At 44.4% G+C, this 22,694-nt stretch overlaps 1 protein-coding gene and 1 long non-coding RNA gene across 5 annotated transcripts; one reads left to right on the forward strand and one right to left on the reverse strand.

Moving 5' to 3' along the window:
* Window positions 1-2,423: 2,423 nt before the first annotated feature.
* Window positions 2,424-6,706, reverse strand: SLITRK2 (SLIT and NTRK like family member 2). 3 transcript variants are annotated; one of them, XM_084639670.1, is made up of 2 exons: window positions 6,620-6,706; window positions 2,424-5,486 (listed from the first exon to the last, which is right to left on the reverse strand). In XM_084639670.1, the coding sequence occupies exon 2, from the start codon at window positions 5,439-5,441 to the stop codon at window positions 2,865-2,867; it is 2,577 nt and encodes an 858-aa protein (XP_084495796.1). In that variant the 5' UTR covers window positions 5,442-5,486; window positions 6,620-6,706; the 3' UTR covers window positions 2,424-2,864. The 3 variants fall into 3 exon arrangements, with proteins under 3 accessions (XP_084495796.1, XP_084495797.1, XP_084495795.1); XM_084639671.1 differs by lacking the exon at window positions 6,620-6,706 and adding an exon at window positions 6,511-6,529; XM_084639669.1 differs by lacking the exon at window positions 6,620-6,706 and adding an exon at window positions 5,899-6,117.
* A 16-nt stretch (window positions 6,707-6,722) lies between these two features.
* LOC311526526 lies at window positions 6,723-21,333 on the forward strand. Of its 2 annotated transcripts, XR_014713040.1 has the most exons (4): window positions 6,723-6,971; window positions 14,298-14,735; window positions 15,000-15,459; window positions 20,723-21,333. It is a non-coding gene; the product is annotated as an uncharacterized lncRNA (long non-coding RNA). The 2 variants fall into 2 exon arrangements; XR_014713041.1 differs by lacking the exon at window positions 20,723-21,333 and having other exon boundaries at window positions 6,728-6,971; window positions 15,000-17,811.
* The last annotated feature ends 1,361 nt before the right edge of the window (window positions 21,334-22,694 follow it).

The following is a 22,694-nucleotide window of genomic DNA, read 5'->3' on the forward strand; positions in this document are numbered from 1 at the left end:
AAAAGAAATCTCTCAAACCTATGCAAGCTGTGAATAAAATTAAAGTTTAATAATATACAACAAACAAGATCCTAGAATAAAAATTGTTTTGAAACGTTTGCACTGATAAGGCAAATCAAAATGCATTTACTAAATAAAATACATTAATAGATCTAAAAAAAAAAATGTAAAGGAAAACAATACCTGAAAAATCTCTCTTTGCCACTGAGGTGAACCATGTGCAAAACTCAGGGAAGCAAAACAAACATAAAAATTGAACCATAAATAGCTACTAAATGAATTCATAATCTGCATGCTACCATGTTGTTCTTAAACATTATAGAATTGAAAACCCAAATTTGCAGAAGGAAATTTAGCATTGGTTCTGCTCTGTTTGGAGAAGGGAGGAAGACGATTTACTAAAGTACTCCAGATACAGAAAAGTGCCAGTCTTTGCAAACGGTACTAAAAGGGAATTTAGAAAGAGTTAATGCAGCAAACCCTGTCACAAAACTGTCACTCTAAGTAATCCCTACACCTGATTTTCCTAGTTTTCTCAGCAATAAATACATTTAGCTGTATCCCGTGTCCCAGACATAAGACAATAGTATTGGAAGCTCTCAAATAAGTACCTCACCCAAAGATGGATGCTATTCCAGGCAAATATTCCAACTTCAACTAATATGATAATACTTCTCCTTCTTGAAATGAGACCATTTTGAAGACTGATTCTTCAGTGGTTCATTGCAGCACTTCAGTTTTAAACCTGATCTAATGAGCAGCAATAGAAGTTACGGCCTCTAAAGATAAGCAATTGACATGTTAGCATATTAATGTACTTATATGTCACATAACTCACTAGAAAACAGTTTGCAGCATGACCCATATATTTGACCCTATACATGCAAACCTTGTTTACTTCTTAAATATAAAGCTACTACCTGCTGGCAAAAGTCCTGATTAAAATAACACAGATTGTAGTAATTTATAACGAAAATCTATTGCTTAAAATTCTTCAAAGTTGCAGATAATATATCATTAGTTAGAGTAAAGCTTTAAAAATCAGTCAGCAGAGTCCACTTCAATCTCTGCATGATAATAAAGGATTATTATGTGGAGTAACCTATTTATGAAAAGGAAACAGTGTGCTTCTTTCAGACCCCATCAATTGCTTTAATAAGGAATTGAAAAGCCTGGCCTACTTTATATGCAGATCACCATCCCAGTTGCATAAGGATTTACAATAGACAAAACAAAACTTTTTGTTGTAAATAAGGGATGTTTGTTGAAATCACACAATGTTTGGATCTAAAAATTATTTACAGGCTACTAAGGCTCTATAAAGTTTGTGTATCTCACTTGTTAATTAAAATGTTTTCAATATTCTTCAGGAAGGAAAGAAATGTACATTTTAGATTGTGAAGGTAAAGATTCAAGTAACACAAGCCCAAGTCAAAGGCAGAACAGAAAACATATTGACTATGTTTACTGATGTTCTTATTAAAACCCATATTGAGATTAAAAGGTAATTGATTAATAAACCCCTCTAAAAATTTAAACTACTGTATTTAGTAGGAGTTGTTTATCAACTGGGTTAGGATGGTTGTGCTGTTACTTTCTATTTAGATAGGGAAAACATGAAATTGTTCACGTTGCTGAAAGTTAGTATGATGTATCTATCAATCTCTAGCAGACTGAGGGGACCCAGGTTCTAATCTCACTTCTGAAGTGTCTTTGCAAGTTTGTTTATTCATTTAAGTGTATGGCTGTGTGTTTAATGAGGTTGTGTGGCGGCCCCTGCTGGTGTGCATGCTTATTTTAAAAGTACTACACCTGGCAAGAAAACAAACTGGTAATTCCAATTAAGTTAGAAAAATAAACTCTGTTGTTAAATGTATAAAAATATCTAATTTAATGCAGAAAATATATATTACAAGAAGAGTAATGTTTTATTTAGTATGAAAAAATCTTAAACCACTGAACATTATTGGCTGTGTTAGAGCTGCAGTGTAATGAATTGAGAAGGGACATTAATTGTACAGTTCACTATGATGTCATGTTAAATGTCTTTTATTAATGAACTGTTACTCCCATCTGAGGCAGCTGATTACCTCTAATCCATTGCTAAGTCCTCTTAGTTGATTTCAATGAATCACTTAAACCAAACCCAAAGGGGGGGAAAAAATCCAAATAATTTACAGTTCAATCTATAAAGTCCTAGAACTACATTCCCTTAAAGAAGGTCTGGCTTCCTATAACTCAAGCAAGATGGTTTGATTTAATGCAGCTGACATATAGATCTATTTTACATTTTTTTTAATTTCAAAAATACAACACATTAAAATAGGTTCAATTTATCAAAGCTAAGAGCAACAATTAAGTAATAATGTACTTAAAGTGCAAAGGCACTTTAACACAAGAAAGTGATACCCAGTGGCTATACTTGTAATTGAAACAGCAGTATTGTATATTATTATTTACAAAAAAAAGTTATAGTCCAGGAAAAAGATCTTTGGAGATCTTCTACATAATACATTACCTTTCCACTTTAAATTGAAGAGAAATAAAAAGTCCCCCTTCCTCCCAACTCAAAAAAAAAAAAGAGAATTATGCAAAAATCTATTGTCGAAACATTCATTTGCAGAGACAGTTCCTAAGGGGAGGGGAAAAAGAAGAAAGATGTAGAAATAACTTAAAGGGACCTTTGCAAAAGCAACACTACACCCTCAGCACAGTATAAGAGGGCTGTGTTTGCTTGTTTTCAGAATTTAAAAAGTGGAAATATTGAGAATGTGACAAGTCACACTGATTCAGAACTCAATACCAATCAAGTTTGACTTTAAGACCCTTTTAAAATGCCTCCTCCTCCCCCCCCCCATCCACCCTCACAGCTGACTAATTGCAGTTTGTTTTTCCAGAACTTCGAGGTAGTCTGGTTCCGTTTGTAGCTTTCCTTGCAGCAAAGGATGCTCGGGTTTAGACTGTTCTGCAAAATATTTCCTGGGTGTTCCATACAAAACAGTCTTATTTATCCTGTCCTGGTTTTGGCGTCTGGATTCATAGGAAGGAGCAAACTGCCTTTTGGGTAAGGTGCAAAAGTTATAATGAACAACCCCTCCACTGGGGAGTTCCTTGACCCTCTCTGCAATGTTTTGATACAGCAGCTCTGGCTCCCTTGGCGAGGACTGCTTTTCCAACAATTCAGCGGCACTGATTGTAAATGCAAGGCTGGCGGAGTCTTCCTTTTTGTGGTCAAGATTGCTATAGCTAAACTCATGGAGATTCCTGTAGTATGCAACTGGATCCCCTTCCTTTTGCATGTAGATTGGGTTTTGGCACATCTGCCCGACAGGAGGGGGGATGTAGTTATAAACATGCCCTTCAGTTTTATCGTGGCTCTCCATGTTGTAAGACCCATACTGCAGCTGAAATGAACTTATGTCTAAGTTGTTTGCACTGTTGGGCACGCTTGGCACTCCCTTTCGGCGTTTCAGAACAAAGACAAACAAGCCTGCCCCAAAACAGACAGACAAGATAAACACAACCAGCAAGCCTAAAATTAAGACAGAGAGTGGAACTTCTGTGTGTATTTCTGGATAGGAGCTGGGCGAGACGCTAAGGGACTGTGGTGTGTCTGTGTTATGACTCATAGAGAAGAGAGTAGAATCTGACAAGTTAGGGTTCTCTGGACAGATGGCCTCTTTGCTCAGGAATTTCAGATGTTCTCCTGAGTGCTTAGCTGGAGACTCACATATGACCTCATTGATAACTACAGGGGGACTTGACTGTTGATTGTTCTGCTCAGTGACATGCTCTATCCAGTTCCTGAGCCCCATTATGTCACACGTGCAATCCCAAGGATTTTCTTGGAGGTCTATCTGAATTAAATCCGAGAGCTGGTCAAGGATGCCTCTCACAGGCAAGTGTGAGAAGTGGTTGTTCCTCAGATTGAGCCTCGTGAGGGAAGTACCACCAAACACATTATCAGGCAAAGACCTCAGCAAGTTGTTGTTCAGAAATAATAGATGAAGGTTGCTCAGAGCATCAAAAGTGCGTGGCAGGATTTCCTTAATGACATTATACTCTAAGTAGAGATACTGCAAGCTCTGCAGTCCATTGAACATAGAAGGGTACAAGATTTCAAGGTAATTGCCATTGAGATAAAGTCTGCGTAAACTGGTGAGGTTTGTAAAGGCACCTTCCTGTATCACTGCAATCCTGTTGTTTCCTAAATGTAACAAATCCAGAGAACTGTATTCAAGGAGATCAGTTTTATAAACAACCTGTAGATAGTTACTTGTAAGGTAAAGTTTCTTTGGACTGGTGGGTTTGGGGTGGAGATCTGAGATGTTACTGATCTTTTTCTCTTGGCAGTTCACATTTAGACCATTGTCAGAGCTTTGCGAAGTGCAGACACAGCCACTGGGGCAGGTGATGGGCACAGGGGACTTGGTCTGGTAAACCATGATAGGTCCGAAAATTTGCCGGTCTTTTGACACCGTGACCCGAGGCGTTGGACGGTTCCTCGTTTTGGGTGGCCGGCTGGCTTTTGGGGCTCTGGTGGGGCTGATGGCAGGGTTGGCTGTGGGTGAGAGCCTCTGGATGTGTGTGTCTGAGTGGGAAGGGTGCTTTTCCCTCTGGTGAGAGTCACTGGAACTTTTCCGAGGGCAGAGGTCTTGCCGGGTGAGCTGGGTCACGTCCTTCCCATGCAGCCGGAAGGGCGTCTCACAGACGATCTCCCCGACAAAGACGGTGATGGTGTCCAGCCAGGCTTTGAGGGGGAGCAGGTCACAGGTGCAATTCCAAGGGTTCTCCTCCAGCTGGATCTCCATGATCCCACCAATGTGCTCCAAGACGCCGGCGAAGGGCAACATCTTCAGCCTGTTCCCCCTCAGGTCCAGGTGGGTGAGCAGGACGAAGCGGAAGACGTTGCTGGGCAGGGAGAGCAGGAGGTTGTCGTTGAGGATGAGGACTTTCAGCTTGTTGAGCTGGCTGAAGGCTCCGGCCTCGATGGCGCTGATATAGTTGTAATCGGCCTGCAGGTATTCCAGGCTCTCCAGGCCCAGGAAGGTGTCCTCCCGTAGCACCTCCAGCCTGTTGTTGTTGAGATGCAGCCTCTTGAGGGTCCGCAGGCCACTGAAGGCCCCGGTGCGGATCTCCTGCATGTCGTTGTTGCCCAGGTGCAGGGTCACGGCGTTGGAATAGTTGACAAACTCATTGGGGTGCAGGCGGGTGAGGGCGTTGCCGCTGAGGAACAGCTGGTAGATCTTGGAGGGGGGCGGCTGCAGGAGGCTGACGGTGGTGAAGCCTTTGTTCTCGCAGTTGATGTTCAGCACGTTCTCCTTCTCCTCGCAGGGGCAGCGGCTCCGGCTGCAAATGTCTTTGGCGGGCTTGCGGCTCTCCGTCGTGGGCGAGATCCCAGCCACTGTCAACACACTGAGCAACCAGACCCCCTTCAGCATCTTTAGGCGCCGCGTGGGTCCCAGCTCCGGTACCTGCAGACAAACCTGCAAGCAGGTGGGGAGGGGAAGGAGAACCCCAGTTAAGGAAGCCAGGAAAGGGGGGAGCAAGAAGGCAGATCAGGGCAAAAGCCCCCCCCTCCCCCCCACACACACATACACCCCCTCCTCCCACTGGCCCTGGGGGCAGCTCGCCCTGCCCCAGCCCAGAGCAGTCCTGCTAACCCCCTGCCCCCCGAGTTACCCCAAAACTGGCTCAGACCCCCCCCGCCTCCAAACAGCTGCAGGGGACCCCCCCACACACACCCCCAGCAGGGCCCCTCCCGCTGCAGAGCCTCTGCTCAGCCCCGAGCGGCCCCGCTCCCGGGCGGCTCCTTGCGCCCCGACTCCGAGCGCTCCCCCGGCCGGGCAGCGCCAGCGGGGCGCCCCGGACCCCCCGACCCCGGGCCGCGGTACTCACGCATCAGGACCGCACCCGGCTCCCCGCCCGCGCACCGACCCACGCGCTCCGCATCCCGCCGGCCGCCGGGGAGACCGGCCGCCCCGCGCCGCGCTCCGGTCCCGGCGGCAGCAAGAGGCGGCCGCTCCGCATGGAAGTTTCGCCCCGCGGGCTGGGCAGGGGGAGAGACGCCGCCGCCCGCCGCTCCCGTCCCGGCTGCAGCCCGCGCCCCGCCGCTGCGCCGAGCGCTTTGAATCCCGAGGCTTTTGCAGGCTGCCCTTGGACGGAGCCGGGGCTGACGTCACGCCCGGGGATGGGGCTGCCGGGGGACGCACGTCTCTCCCCCCCCTTCCCTCCCCGCCCCACTCCCGCCCCGCAGCCTCTTCTTGCGGGGTCCCCCCCACCGCGCCCCCCAAGCCCGCGCCGCTGCCTCGGGAGCGCTGAGCTCGCCGCTACACCGGCAGCGTGGCCCTCCCCAGCAGCCGGGGGAGGGGGAGGCAAAAGCCGGCTTCACCTGGATCCTGCCAGGGTTTGGCCCCCGAGTCCCCCCCCCCCACACACACCCCTTTCCACCCCCCCACCGCAGTCGCACGGTCCAAAGCCAAGAGGCGTCCAGCAGCTTCGGCTGCGCACCAAAATCTGGCGGCCGGAGCAGAGGGTTCCGCAAAAAACCCGGAGCCGGCATCCGGATCCAGCCCAATTTTGGCCCCGACCCTCGCCCCCCAACGTCCCTAGCGCCTACCTCCGTACCCAACGCTGGGAGAGCTGCAAACCCACTAAGGGGGTCTGAACACGCCCGCCTCCCCCTCCGCGGGGGTTGACAGTGAATGGGAGAGGTGTTTCGAAATCCCTTACGTTGCTTGGAGTAGCTCAGCCAAGAGCTGACCAGGCTCAAACAACATATAATGTGATCATTCACACCGGCTAGACTATCTGGGCTGCCAAACTGCCAGGGTTACGGCATGAGATTTGGCTGCCGCTAGAAAAGAACGAGATGTCAGAGCCGGGTTGCTGGGGCTTCACTTAAGCACAATGCATTGGATACAGTTTTATCTGATGTAAAAGGAGGGCTGAACTTGCCGTCTATTGAGAAGGTAAAACTTTGGGGGAGGGGGGTCTGTCGGGGGGAAGGACAAGATCATTCATGACGATTGTTTTCCAGTGCTCCTGTGCCAAGATGCAGTATTACCAGAGTTTTATAGCGGGAGATCTCTATTTATGAAGTTAAACGTAGAGATTTTCTGGCCAAAAATTTGCTGGACCTGGCAACACCTAGGTGTCTGCTGTAGGAGGTTGTGTGGCTGTTTAACCAGGATGTGTGGGAGCTCGGATTTTAGGAACAGCAACATGTGTTGCCTATTCTGCTGGGGACTTGGGGGGAGGGGGGGTGTCAAAAAAAAGGTAAGAGCCATCAGGCTTCCAGCACTGGATAGACGTCTCTGAGATGGTGCTGAGCAGGGATGCACTGGCTTGGCGTTGCAATCTGAGCAGCTGCACTTATTCTCTATTTAGGAATTTTAGGAAATGGGGAGGGGGAGCCTGAAAAAAAGAATCAGGGTGTTGGAGTCACATTTTTGCAATACTGCTGCTCCAACCTGCAACAGGGTCTGAATTTTTGGGTGCCCTATGTTTCCCCACACACACATAGAGTACAGCGTGGGGCCAAAATTTGCCAAGATCCATGTACAGGATCCAGAGTTTTGCAGTGGGATGCATCAACGTCCAGAATTTTTTGCAGCCGCTTTTTGCTTGTTTTCTCATTCGACGTTAGAAGTTGAGGGCAAAATTTGGCTGGATTCAGAAGCATCTATATGCTGGGTCCAGGTTTTTGTAGTGCTCCTGCTTTGGATGATTTTTTTTTTTCAGTAGGCGTGTTTAGATTGTTCTCTATTTTGAGGATACAATTTGGAGACTTTGGGACTAAAGATATGCAGGACCCACTTTTTCCCTGGGGGGGGGTAATACTTTGGAGTGTCAGTGTCCACACACACAGGCATCCACCCACCCTCTCCTGGCCTCCTTCCATGCACCACACGTATACACAACACTGTAACATCCTTGACACTCTCTTGAGAAATGCACAACTCTCTCCAACAGACTGCAAAAGCAGAAGGCAACAGTAAGTCCACTGCATTTCTTTCTGATGGCTTTATGTATGCATGTGCGGTTTTGTGCATGAACTATTTTGACATGTAGTGTGTACTAGTGTTAAAGTGTCCTGTCCTGGACTTGGTTTGTGGAACTGTATATGCTGGGCTTGCATACGTGTGCCTTAGAACCAAGGTGCATTTATGTCACTTGCTAATGATGTCTGTGGAAAGAGTATTCAGACACTGCGCATCTCAGCAGTAACTGCCAGCTGTATGTGGGATGGAAGGAACAGCGTGTCAGGGGATGGCAGGAGTAATAAGCACAGAGAAGATGCTGATGCCATTACACTACAAGTGCATATGTACAATGATCACGGTAGTAGGAGGAGTAAAGGGGATATTTAGGAGCAAAGTTATGATTTTCTCAGTACACCATAAATGTTTTATAATCCCTTTACTTAACAAGTGAATGGTAAAAGCATTTGCTTTTCTGCCTGTTTTGCCCCTCCCCCCCTTGACTTCATTTAATTAAATCCAGATCAATTCCAGGCATTAGGATTGTGTGGGAGCCTCAATCTGATGGTGGCCTTCAACAAACTTCAATTTTATACTTACATTCTCGGTTGTCAAAGGAGTCAACAGGCAGAGAGGCTGTAGTGGTTTAGGGAGATGCTGGTTTCTGCCCAAAAATGCTGGCTTTCCAGACAATTTTTGTTATCCCCCATACCTCCCCCCCCCAACACACACACTTGGAGGAAAAGACTCATAGATCAGGTCATTTGTGATCATCTAGTCTGATCTCCTGCCTAACACAAACAATAGGACTTACCTGAATTAATTCCTGTTGGAAGTAGAGCACATCTTTTAGAAAAAAAACATTCAGTCTTGATTTAACAATTTTGTGTGATGAAGAATCTACCTTGGTAAGTTATTCCAATTGTGAATTACCTTCACTGTTAAAAATTTGCACCTTATTTCAAGTTTAAATTGTTCTAGCTTCAGTTTCCAGCTACAGGATCTTTTTATATCTTTGTCTGCGACATTGACGTCCCCTCTCTTATCGAATCTCTGTTCTCCATGTAGATATTTTTCAAGTGTAGAAGGATAGGAATGAATGCAGGACTCGCTTGATCCAAGCCTAGACAGCTTCAAATAGTGTGAGAGCACCTTATGCAGGTTAAATATGCTACAGCAGATGGAAGCTCCTGCATGGTCTTAGAGCCTGCATGGTATCCCTTGGCTATTAAAAAGAATTGAATACAACATAGGGATACAAAGTGCTGTACAGATCAGTGCCCTTACAGAACTCCGCTAACCATACTGTCTTCCCCTTCATATGTGTGGATATCATGGGGCAGGTTTTCTAACTCCATAGAAACATGGACTGGGGGAGACTTTCTTCAGTCATAATATCAGATTTTCTGAAGGAGGAAAAGTTGGTGAGGGTCAAACACCTTTCCATATACAGGTGGTAAAAATTTCTGGCAAAAAATCTCATCATCCAGTAAAAGAGGAATGAAAAAAGGGAGAGACCTTCTCTAAGGTCCTGTGGTGTGAGATGCAAGACGAGAATGGGAAATCTCTAGAAAGCTTATGCTCAAATAAATATATTAGTCTCTAAGGTGCCACAAGTACTCCTTATCTTTTTTCTAGAAAGGTAGAAACTCAGCTGAATTTCTGTTAGGTGAGCAATAGCTACCTTTACTCATCAGTTGGAAACCATTGCCCCAAGGTGAATGTGTGCTGGAATGGCTAGGTGGTCTGAATGCATTTGTCAGGAATGGGTACATGAAATGCTTCACCGTCCTGTTAGTTAAACAAGGGGTTAAGACTTGAGAAGTGAAATGATGTCTGCAAAGCATTTGCATCCTTGCATTCTCCTTGTTGCTGAAGTTTTAACATCTATTTCAGTAGCTCTTGGTATTCCAGCCCATCTCTCCTTGAGCTACATAATCTGAGGACTGTAATCATCTCACGGACACAAACCAATCCACTAAGTCTCAATGAGGGAAAGTGGCAATTTTTCACACTACTTCTGTCCCCAAATGGAGCTAGTGCTTAGGGTCCTGAGATAAGCTCATAGACTTCATTACCTCTCTGTGTGTGTGCTCTCAGAGTCATCTGCCTGTGTGTGTTTTCCTAGATATGTCCGGGTGGGTGGACGGCTTGAGACATTGTCACTCTGTGAGTGTGTGTGTGTGTGTGTAGTTATTGTTACATTGTGAGATATTTTTATTCTTTACTAACAGTGATTATTAAGAAAATAAACAGTTACTGTATTTAGCAGTAAACAGGCAAAATAATTGTGTCTTGTAGTATGAGGCTTTATCTCAGCCAGCAGCAATAAAAAGCATGTTGTAAAGACGAGGGAGAAAGAGGAGGATCCTGCTGCACCAGCTTCCTTTGGGGAATGGAGGAAAAGGGATGGGAATGCGACAGTCAATGTGAAGGGCAGAGAGGGGAGAGAACAGGCAGACTCTGCCCACAACCTGGGTGCCTTGATTTCTTTTCTTCCTCACAACTGATGCTCAGCAGCAAACCGGGGAGTGTGTGCAACTGCGAGAGGCAGAGATGTTGCCTCCACCAAAGAGCCACCAGACACCCCAGCTGAGGTGGTGGACAACTTACCACACAGCCCAGTAGCTACCTGCAATGTGGGCTGCTGGGTTGGAGTTTGCCCAGTAGGCTGAAATGTTTAACTGGCAAGGCTATTGACTAGAATTTCTTAAACCCTGTGATGCATTTATTTAATTCAGTTCCCCCGCCCTCCCCAATACCCTAAAATCTCTGTGCTGTATTGGGATTGTGTTTATTAATATTTCATGACCATTTACTATGTAAACAAAATAACTCAATGATACAACTTAAAACAAACCTGCTATCAACTCCTATTCCCAGCTCCAGGCTCCTGCAGGAACTGAAATCCTAACCAGGAATTTACATTGTTTTAAGGGCCACTCTGTCCTCTCTAGAGCTGAAGAGGTCCCTCCCATCATCACCATTGTTTTGCATCATTTTTGTAGAATACTGATTTTTTTAAAAATAAAAATCATATATTTTCTGAGTTAAAACAACAAAATCTGCTTCAGTATGAAACTGGATATACAAGCACTTGGGGGGAAAAACAACAACTCTCCAGTCTGCTAATGCACTGGGTACATCGATACATTCAGTACCATGTTATTACCAACACATATTTCCTTAGTTTGAGCCCACTCCCTTCAATCTTTACTTGAAAAAACCTCCTCCTCCGTCCCCACCCATTGATGTGAGGCCCAATTCAGCACAACACGTGCTTAAATGTATGCAAGTTCATATGTCCATCCATATTCAGCAAAGCACTTAGGCCTGATCCAAAGACTATTGAAGTCAATGGAAAGAATCCAATAGACTTCAATGGGTCTGGGATTATTTCTTTAAACAAATGCTTAACTTGAAGTCTCATTGAGTTAAACAGGCTAAGTATCTGCTTAGATGCTTTGCTGAATCCCTTAAATGGGAGTTTTACCCTGATAGGGACAGCAGGACAGGTTTTTCTAATGACAGATATTCCCATGATACACATCAATGGATTTATTGTTTCTTTCATTGTGAGAGGGTAACTATTAAACAGCTAATGCAACTACTTAAAATAAATTAATAATAGGGTTCCTTTTATGTATAATCTATGTTGAATATATTGTAAACATATTTTTAAATGTGAGTGTCCAGTTCTGCAGACACTTACAATGTGAGTATCTTTAATCATGCAAAGAGTCCCACTGAACACAATGATCTTCTTGCATGGTATGTACTTTGGTACCTCAGCACTCATATTTGCATGCTTCACCTTAACATTTAAGGTCAAATATGCAGTATGTTATGCAGGTACTGTTAATATTCATTGGTCCAAATCTGACTGTGAGATATGTCTTACTTTATTATACAGTAAACACCATAGCTAAATATGTTCCCTTGTTATTTGTATGGCAGTAATGCTGAAACAACCACAATCAGGATTCAAATCCTTATGTCCCAATGGCATATATAGAATGACATGTGAAACAACAAGAGCAAAGGGTGAAATTCACCCTGTACAGAGAGCCAGCCCAACAATTATACCCCACCAAAGTTCCCAATTCAGTCCTCAAAACACAGCTTAAGTTGGACTTCACTGGACCTTAGTCTTTGTGCTGGCTTTCCACACAAAGGTGACTCTCACTTGGAGTGACTAATTCAGAGTAAATAATGTATTCCGCTAAGTTAGCCTTTTTGTCTTGTTTTCTTGAATTTATTTAATTGAAATTACTCACCAGATAATTTCTATGAATAATCATGGCCTGTGGATTATATTTCAGCACTTTACTGTGAGCATTTGTATTCAATATGCCAAATGTGAGCGTTGTCATTTAGTTCTCAGTACACACGAAGGTCACGTGTTACTGCTTTTGCACCACGGTTAGTACAAAAATTATCCAGATTAAGGTTTCCAGCATGAGTACTTGGACATGCAAATTCAGAATGTGCTTTCTGCAAATAGAAATGACTATTCATTTACAATTCAATATGTCTAGGTGTTGGGTGAGGATTACCACACACTCAGATTCATTAATTCAAACCCTTATTTGAACCAAAAGTATGGTCTTGTGTTTGCAATTGCTATAAAAAGCAATGAATGACAGATGTATAGAAAAAATATTGATCAGTGGCTTCTCTTGGGGCTTAGACTGGTTATGATGGATTTCTCCTACAAGTTTCTGACTATGCCCTTCCACTCTAGCATATTTATACCTTTCAACATTATCTGACCATCATAATTTGTATAATACGCCTGTGCAGACTTCAGTTTACATACCTTTTGCTGTCCACGCTATTTTCATTTCATCATGTCACCATACGCCATATTGGGATTTTCCTGCTTTTCCTAATTATAGGGACTTTTTGGCATTATATTTTGTGTATTAAGAGAGTATGATTAACTTCCTTATCTGTGTCCTCCAACACAGTAGAAAACACCACATTTATCCTACATAGCTAGAAGCATCATTTAAGCAAGTCCACATGGAGCAACACTCATGTCAAACAAAGACTAGGCCAAAGTCAGTTAGCCTAGCATAAGTCTGACTTTGGCCTGTAGAAACGATCCACGCTGATATTTCCAACACATGCACATTTCTTCAATTAAACTCACTCACAACAATATTTGTAGAAAGCAAACAGAAAAAGGGGTGCAAATGGCCAAAGCAAATTCAGTATGGTTAACTTGAGCAAATATTTGCAGGGTTGAGGTTTTATTTATTTTAAAATATTTGCCCCTTTCTAAAACTACCCTGTGTTCGCAATCCCCTGCAATATCAAGTCACAATGGGATGGGTTAAATAGGGAGCATTACATTTTAGCTCTGCAATTTGTGAATGTTGTGGTTTCAAATCAGACTTTCATCATTATTTCTAAGGCTATTTCTAAGGCCCTGTTTCTTCAAACACATGCATGAAGACAGTGGGACTACTCATCTGTGTAAATTATTTGTGCAAGATTGAGGTCTTGGTGTTGCTGGTTTCTGTGGAGCTTTTTGGTGGTAGTAATCATAAAACACAGTGCTGACCAAGAGGCCACCTAGAATCAGTAGTAATGAGGAAGCTATGCTGAAAAGGCAAGCAATATATCTCTGAAAAGGGGGCACAGTAACAGCTAAAGAAGAAAAAAAATTAGTGCTCATCTCTGTTCTGGTTTTCACTGGACAGAAAAGCCATCTCTAAGAACACATAAAGATTTTCCCCTCTCCCCTGGCCACTGCAGACAGTTTCAGTTTAAGCTGCAGCCTCCTTTAGTACAAACCCTGCTGCCTTTGAACAATATTCACCTAGCTAAAGAATACCCTACAGTATTTCTCTTTGTAGAGGACAGGCTGGTGCAGATATTGAGTTTGACATCCGAGGATGTATAATTCAGAGTGGCAAAAGGAAAATGGATGAGGCATATAAAGCTTATCAGAATGGCAGTTGCATTGATAGTGTGTGAAGAACTCAATGGAAAATGGTGAAAAAACCCCGGATATATATATTTGTATGAAAGGAGCACTCAGAGGTCCCATTGTGCTAGGCACTGGACAAACACATATAAAGATAGGGGTGAAAGCCTGGCACTATTGAAGTCAATGGCTAACCTCCTATAGATTTCAGTAGGGCCAGGATTTCATCCCTGGTCTCTGCTCCGATCTATAATATATATGTATCCCATGATACTCTTGGCATTTCATACCATCTATCAAGGGCATGTGTGTTTAAATGACTCCCCATCTTCTCATATTTCACCTTCCCTCTCTACCTTTCAACATTTTCCCCCCTGCAGATGGATCACTGAAGGAGACTCTGATGTCATAAACCCAAGATTATGACTTCATGATGAAGCAGCGAGAGAAGCCAGGATGAGAGAAGGAAAATAGAATACATTCATCTTTGGTAACCAGCAATGATTAAAAGGGGAGTCCGGAAAATTTGACAAAAAACAGAATGTTATAAATTTTCCCCGAATGTCTTTGCTTCCAAGCTACTATGCTGATTGACATCTGGTCTTTCTAGCTATTCAAGTAGAAGTCAATCGGGATCAAATTTATCACTGGTGACATCAATAGAGTTTCACCAGGATGACCTGGGACCTTTATGCCTCTAGGGGGAAGATACCGAGAGATCTCAAATGCAAGAATCACCGCACTTTATATGCTTCTTCAGTCTCACCTACATTATGAAAGCTTGCTGTGTGCTCATCTGAATTAGCTGTTTTACCAATGTAACTATCTATCTTTTAAAAATACATTTACATCATCAACATGCCATGGGGCCTAATTTTGCCACCCATGCGCTTGTTGAATAATACCTTATTCTGTGACTAGTTTGAATGGGCTACTCCTCAACAGGAGTAGAGGTGGCAAAATTTGGCTCGAAGTTAACTCCAGGAACAATCTGATTGTAATTAACAAAATATGTTTGGTGTTAATTTTGCTCATTTTCTTGTTGATTTTTGATATTAGTGTTATTTATTCTTGTATTGCAGGAGCACCTAGGAGCTTCAGTCGTGGGCCAGGCACCCATCATGCTGGGCATTATACAAACAGAACACAGAGATGGTGTCTGCCTCAAATAGTTTACAATGATATGCTGAAAATTTGACTTTTTTTCCCCCTTTGGCTGGATCTTAAATGGAGAAAATGTTGGTTTGTTTTTATTTTAAACAAAAAAAGTACAACTAGATTGACAACTTGCATGCCAGGGTTTTACTTGATGCAGTTTGAGACAGCTGAGATGGTATATCAACCACCCCTCTTGCAATGAGATTTATAATGGAAATGCTGACAAGACACCTGTCTTTGGAGATGGCACTGTGCACCGCTTTAAAAGCTTGTTATGAATGTTAATTGGTTATCTGAAGAGTTTTCTTTTCCCACCTGTAGGCAGCCCAGGGCACAGGCTCGGTAATACCATTTAATGAATGCATGAAAACACAGGATGCTTATGTGAGTATTAGAATGGCTGGCATTGCTGCAAACAGTGTTGCAATTTTATTTTCAAAGTTTAATCAGTAATAAGCTGTTTGATATTGCTATGTACTTGGAGAAGAGCATTTCCTTAGGATGACAGCTAAACAACTTTCCCACGGTTTCATGTCTGTGTTTGGGTTTTAATCAGTCTGCTCGGGGGATTGTCATGAACGTCAGTACTACACAAAATAAATAGAAGGCAAGCCACAAAATAGTCATGCAGTTAGGGTGGTAATTGTTCACCCAGCATGCAGGTAGCCCACCATATTCTGGCTTTTGCAAATTGGAGCATTGGTGAAATTCACAGTCATTTAATTCCCATTTACCGTAAGCCCTAATAGTTCATGCCAGAGAGGGCTTTGATAGCTTAATTGGTGCGTGGGCCTTATGCTGGCTTTCTCTCACCCTGAGTGACAGCAGGCAAGGACAGCAGGCAACCTATAGGCAGGGCACCATGCTGCAATGCAGCCCCTCAGCCTATAGGCTACCTCATAGCCTGAAAGAGTGTCTGTTGCAAAGTACCTTCCACCTGGGGTGTCACAGTAGGACCACTGGATCCACCTAATCACAGATTCCTTGTCTCTGCCTTCAGATCTTCCCTGTGCCCGAGACTTTTTAGGGCCCACCTGGATCCCCTCTCAGTGGTGCCCAGGGGGTCCAGAGAATCATCTGAGCAGCCAGCCTGTGCGGCACTCTCCCCATGTACCACACAGCCCACCGCAGAGGCTTTGTACGCTCTCTGTGCACTGGGTGGATGTCACTCTTTCTGGGAACACCTTTTGTTTGTTGTTGTTTGTTCAAAACTATACCAATTCAGAGACAGAGTTAACCTTTAGCAGGTCACCAGCACCGAAGAACACATTTCCTGCAGTGCCAGTAAGAAAGTGCTAGATAACAAAAAACAAAAATGGCTTTGTCCTCTACATTGCAAAAAATCTGCACAGAAGCTGGGCTGGCTCCACAAAATAGATCTCTAGGAGCCTGCTCAGTGTAGAAGACAAGATGATTTATTAAATCTGGCACTGTGAGGGCACACGGTATCAGCTTGGAGATAACCTTCGGCAGGGAACTCTCTCACAGACAAAGCATAGTAAGTGGTAGGCGCTTGGAAGACAAAAGCAGAGGCATTTCAGGTAATTTGCCCTGAATGTAATGAACTGCCATTAACATTCATGCCCTCCCACTGATGTCGATGGAAGCTCTGTGCATGGCACCATTGCGGGATATAGGCCTAAAGGCAGAGGGTCTGGTTCTGCTCTCAGTTTCCAAAGCAGCTTCACTGAAGGCAAAGGAATTACATCAAGATACAATCAGTGTGAAATCAGGGTCTCCCCTTGGCGTGTGCTTACCTCTCTTTAATGCTAATAAGAGTAAAGAGAAAAGTGAATGAGACTACAAAGCTTTAGTTACTGTAGTTGCTTTAACTTTCATCAAGAATATATTGTTGGAATTCCCAGTTGCTGTATTTCTAAGATGTTGCTTTAGGTTTTCATACAGCTGGGGGGACAGACATAGGATTCAAAATAATCCACTCAGGATAGCAAAGGAAAACTTCAGTTTAGTTAAAAGAAACGAGGTTCTCTTACTAAAAATGAGTAAATCACTGATTCCTTGGGATACCTTTGCTCATGTTGAATCGTACCTGATGCATTGATTAGTGCCAATAGGGCCACCTAGTGGAATAAGGTACTACTCAATATCACAGTCTGACCCCCCAGGTCTTGCTCCTTAATCAAAACTCCATTAAATGAGACCCATAGTTTGTAGCAAAAGACATTCTGTGCTGCATTAAAATGCATTGGAAAGGCTGGAGCCTAAGTTTTAAGGGTTAATTGGATCCCACAAAGAAGAATTAACTGAGCTGTTTTCTCTCTTTGTAAAAGAACCTTTATAGTTATTGTAATCTCTACTTTATTTCCACACAGGGCAACCAAAATACAGGATATTTTTCACATTTTAATGGGTTTTTTGAACAAAATGGTTTTAACAAGTAATGTACAGATTTTGATTTATCTATAATGTACATACTATAGTCTCATTGCATGATGATTTATACACCAGATCTTCATAGGCATGCATATGAGCTTGACTATTAATCTTTAGTTATGTTTTACTATGTGCTAATGTTATTTGCTTCTCCGGTGTTAAAGGAGAATTTGATTTTCAGATGCTTACCTCTTGTTTGGAAAATAATAGCCTAAGGCACTGCTATTCAACAACTACTGGGGGGAGGTTGAAGTTCTAGCCAACCAGCTTTTTCAAGCTCCCATTGCTTACCCGCTGTGGAACTCTACTCTTGATTCAGGAATATAAATAATCTGCTTCCTTTCCACTGAGCTTGGATGTTTGTCGTCGGCTACATGAAAACATGAGTCCTTGTATCCATGTATGGAAAGTAGACAAGTGACCTGACTCCCTGTCAAGAGAAAAATCACTTCCACACACCAGAGAGAGCTCTCAGAACCTGTCTAACTCTGCCGGCACAGCCGGATCACTTGATGGGAACATGCAGTTTGTGATAATAGATTTAGATCACGGCTGATGACTGCCTTTTCAGGAGTCTGCCTTATGATTCCCCATTACACACCTTCCCAAATTTCTTCCATCGGCATAGGGTTGAGGATGCTGTTATCTGTTTTCGCTGCCTACCCTTGCTTATGTGCAGCACACATAGAGAAGAAAATAGCCTGCAGATTGGGAAAATCATCTTTTTCTTTCAGCTTAAAGCTGAATTGATTGTTTTTTGGAGGGGGATAGATAGGAATTAAATTCCTAGATCTCCCCACCCCACTGCAGCACCTCCCAATTTCCTCCCACATCCCTGTGTGTGTGTGGGCGTATGCGCACATGGGGGAGGGGGGAAGGGACCAAGGCGTATATGTACTGTTTCTATAAATCTATAGCGAGAACCCAGGCCAGAGGAAGCTGGGGAAAGCTCTAGGCAGAGGCAAAGATAGAGTAACTTCAAGACGCATGCTGTTTTCTCCATTCTAATACAGTTCCTTGTTCAGTGTCAAATGAAAGCAACTTTCTGTAGATCCTTTACTATTGTCACAGGTGAATTTTAATAGTAGTTGGACACCCGTTTCCATTAGGTGCCTTTGTAAATCCCAGCCCGAGTAGTTTATTTTGTATTTAGTGAGATGTGTGTTCTTGTTTACCATCGTCGTTATGGTAACTCCCAAAGGTCCCAATCAAGTCAAAGAGAAAATGTGCCATGAAACGTATAATAGATTCTGATGATGTTGAAAGACGGAAGTTGTATATCAGGGATAACCTCATAAAGGAAGAGCCTTTTTCAAGAGAAAGCTACCGCACTCTATCTGGGTAACCAATACAATAGAAACGCTACACTCATAGTTCTGTGCACGCTGCTAATGTAAACCCGTCCTTGCTTAGCATCTACGAACTCCTGGAACCAGCATATTATCTTGTGAACAGGCAGAATGCCATCCCAACAGATGAGCCCAAGTAGGCAGCCAAGATATCATGTCGGATCATCAAGTGTGTTTGTTAAGGTCAGGGCTCCTGGAAAGCCAAATGACAAGGGCAGCCTGTCTTGGGTTCTGTGCCTCCCATAGGTTTACTGGGTTGACCATAACCACTCCAGCTCTGATCTGAATGAATGTCAAAAATAAAAAAATAGTTCACACAGCTCTTCTGTTAACACCAGGGGAGTCACTGTGTAGTTAACAGCAACTGACTAAGGGAATGACGAACGCAAAGGACGAGTGCTGGTGTATGTTTGTGTGGTGGGATAGGATTGGAGAAGATGAGAAGTCTTGATGCACAGAAATGTAAAGGAAACATCATGGTAACACAAGGGAAATACGTTGTTTGAAATTAGGGATGGTAGCAAGCAGGGGGAGTAGAGGGAAAGGAGTCCCAAGACTTCTCCATATAAACTCCACTCTCTGTATTGGTGCACATGCATATCAAAATTCTTCCCTCCACATCCTTTGACCTCTTCAGAAATAGACAGCCAGTGCCAAAACGCTCTTTTTTAAAGGTTGTGTGTGCTGGGTCATTTTTGAAAAGCTAGTTAGAAATGCTGACATCTTTACTGATGAGAGCCCTATGGAATTAACAAGTCAGCACAGAAACACACAGTCGCTTAATATTTGGAGGCAAATCGTGCCCCGCTGCTACCCTGTGTGTGGAGAACTCTGCATCCAGCAGAACCCAATACATTTCTGCCTTGTAGGCAGGATGGGAGGCAAATAGCCTTGTGGGAGGATCCCTCCCCAGTAAACATCAGCCCTACTCAGGATGTTTGCATGAATGAGAATCTGCCCTATTACGGCTAAGTGCAAGGATTTCCATTTTTTCAGGGATGTTAACATCAACAAAGCCGTGGAAATATATCTTGCACCTGTCAGTAAAACGCCTACACTGCAGTATTTTTCCCATTGCAATAATCAATGATTGTATTGCAATCCCTTCTACCATCACTCAAAAACAAATCAGGATATATTGCAAGTCAGGTCACTGGTGCAATCATATATGGAAGGACAATGGAATCTCATTTGGAAAAGAGGGATGCATAGCCTTCTTTTGTCCATGTGAGAGGAGGATGAAAAGCTTCATTCAAATTTGCATTCAAGCATCACAAGAGTCTCCATTATGTTACATGTTCAGGGCTTTAACCTATTACCCCCATTACGGGGGCCAAATACAGACCTTGCTGCAGTAGGACACACTGGAGGGATTCCGGATGGCAAAGCCAGAATTCCTCGTGGAGACTGTTAGGAGACACATGCTATACAGGCAGTTAATGCAACCCTTGTAAATGGAGCAGTGTGGAGGGAAGGTGTAATCTTTTTGGGAAGCTAATGCTGCCAGTGTCACGAAGCCTGAAGTATAGCAAGTGCTGGAACCAATCTGGACCCCTGTGCAAGGAAGCAAGAGGGGTGGGGTAATTCTCCTTAGGGTCTCTACCTTATTAGTTATCACTTGTATTGTGGCAATGCCTTGGAACACCCATCAAGAACCAGGGTGCCATTGTGCAAGGTGCTGTACAAAAATATCTTTGCACAATTCTGCGGCCAAAGGCACAAAAGGAGCCTTCTAAATTTGTTAAACTGGTGACAGAAATTGCAATCCTCAGGATGTTTTCAATCAGTAGTAAACTACATCACTTTGTATCAGTAAGGAAATAGTTCTTTAATATCTCTCTGGCTACTAGAGAACAGCTCGTCGATATTTGACTATGCACAAACATATCAATGTTTTCTTACAGGTGGACTGGCTGCACAGATTTCAACTAAACCACACACTGAACTCTGCACACAGTATTCATTAGCAAAGGGATCAGCCTACATTGTTGTGTGGTGCATACTAACTAGATGTTTCCATAGTTCTAGGGCATGGGAATTGCCTCAACCTACTCTACTTATGCTCATGTTCCTCCCAGCTCAGCATTTGGAACCCAGCATTCTGCATTGAACAGTTCCACTCTGCACAGTCTCTACTGGTGCATTTGGCTACTCAGTGGCACACGCGGGATTTGCACATGTTGAGGCGGGTTACATCAAGTGCACTTATCTAAAAATATAACTTTGGATTGAGATGCTAGTTGTGAAATTCAAGTGATTTTGTACATGGAGCAGAAGTGGCAGACACACACAAATCAGATTTTTCTTTGGGTAAAAGTACTTTTTTTCTGACTGCTGCCTTGAAGTTTGGGGTGGGGGGAGTCACTTCCCTTTCACTAACAGGATATTATAGACCTGCAGCTATGCAATATCTGCTCTTTCTCTCTCTCTCTCACACACAGGCGTGCAAATAGCCAAGAAGAGAAAATATCCCCCCCTCAAAATAAATAGATCTCACATTACATCTCAGACCCCTTCTCCCTTCCTCTGCCTGCCTTTTGCCTATAGTTTTTAGTCCTAATATAAATGCAGGTTATCCCCTATTAATTCAGTTTATCTGGTTGAGGTCAAGGGTCAATCTTGACCAGTAAATCAAAATAAAAGAGGTGAACCTGAGCCTTTACTAGGGAAAAGGTTGTAGTTAAGTCAGGATCCACTAATATGCATTAGTGAACCCTGACCAGGGGTGAAAGTAAGCCGGTACGCCCCGGTACAGCGTACCGGTAAGAGCCGGTGCGCCGTACCAGGACTGGCTTTCCAAGAGGGCAATTTAAAGCCCTGGGGTAGTGCCGGAGGGGCTGCGGTGGAGATTTAAAGGGCCCCAGAGCTCCAGCCACTGCTACCTCCCCCCCACCCCCCTGGGACCCTTTAAATCCCGGCCTGAGCCCTGCTGCCCGAGCACTGGTATAGCGGCGGCGGGGCTCTGGCAGGGATTTAAAGGGCCCCGACGCTCCAACCGCCGCTACTGCCCTGGGGCCCTTTAAATCCCCGCCTGAGCCCCGCTGCCCAAGCCCTGGGGTAGCGGTGGCGGGGCTCCGGAGGGGATTTAAAGAGCCCCGGAGCTCCAGCCACCGCTACTGCCCGGCCCTTTAAATCCCCGCCAGAGCCCTGCTGCCCAAGCCCTGGGGTAGCATTTAAAGGGCCGGGGCGGTAGCGGCAGCTGGAGCCCCGGGGCTCTTTAAATCCCCGATGGAGCCTGGCCGCCGCTACCCCAGGGCTCGGGCAGCAGGGCTCAGGCCGGGATTTAAAGGGTTCGGGGCTCCAGCAGCTGCTACCACAGCAGAGCCCCAGGCCCTTTAAAGCTCTGCCAGAGCCCAGAGCCCCAGGGTAGCGGTGGCAGCTGGGAGCCCCCAGGGCTCCTCAGTGATTTAAAGGGCCCGGGGCTCTGCTGCGGTAGCGGCAGCTGGAGCCCTGGGCCCTTTAAATCACCCCCGAGCCCCAGGGCTCCCAGCCGCCTCTGCAGCTGGTTGCTCGGGGGTGATTTAAAGGGCCCCGGGCTCCCAGCCACCACTACCGCAGCTGGAGCCATGGCCCTTTAAATCGAGATTTAAGGCCACGCCTCTTCCGGTTGAGGCCATGCCCCCTGCTCAGGACTCCGGCATACCGGTAAGTTCTCTAACTTACTTTCACCCCTGACCCAAGCTTGTGTTCTTCTCTTAATATAAACACTCTGTGTTTTCTACTTAAGCCTGTACATTGTTAGGGTCAGGGACCTGCTTCTCCCTAACACATACTTGTAGACAAAATCAATTATTTTATATTCTCTAGGACGTAATAGATGAGAGACCTCTTAGGACACTTAACATGTCCTAGGAAGTGGTGCCAGCAATCCAGAAG

The sequence above is a fragment of the Lepidochelys olivacea genome, assembly GCF_965140295.1.
Source record: "Lepidochelys olivacea isolate rLepOli2 genome assembly, chromosome: 9".
In the NCBI taxonomy this organism is placed as follows: Eukaryota; Metazoa; Chordata; order Testudines; family Cheloniidae; genus Lepidochelys; species Lepidochelys olivacea.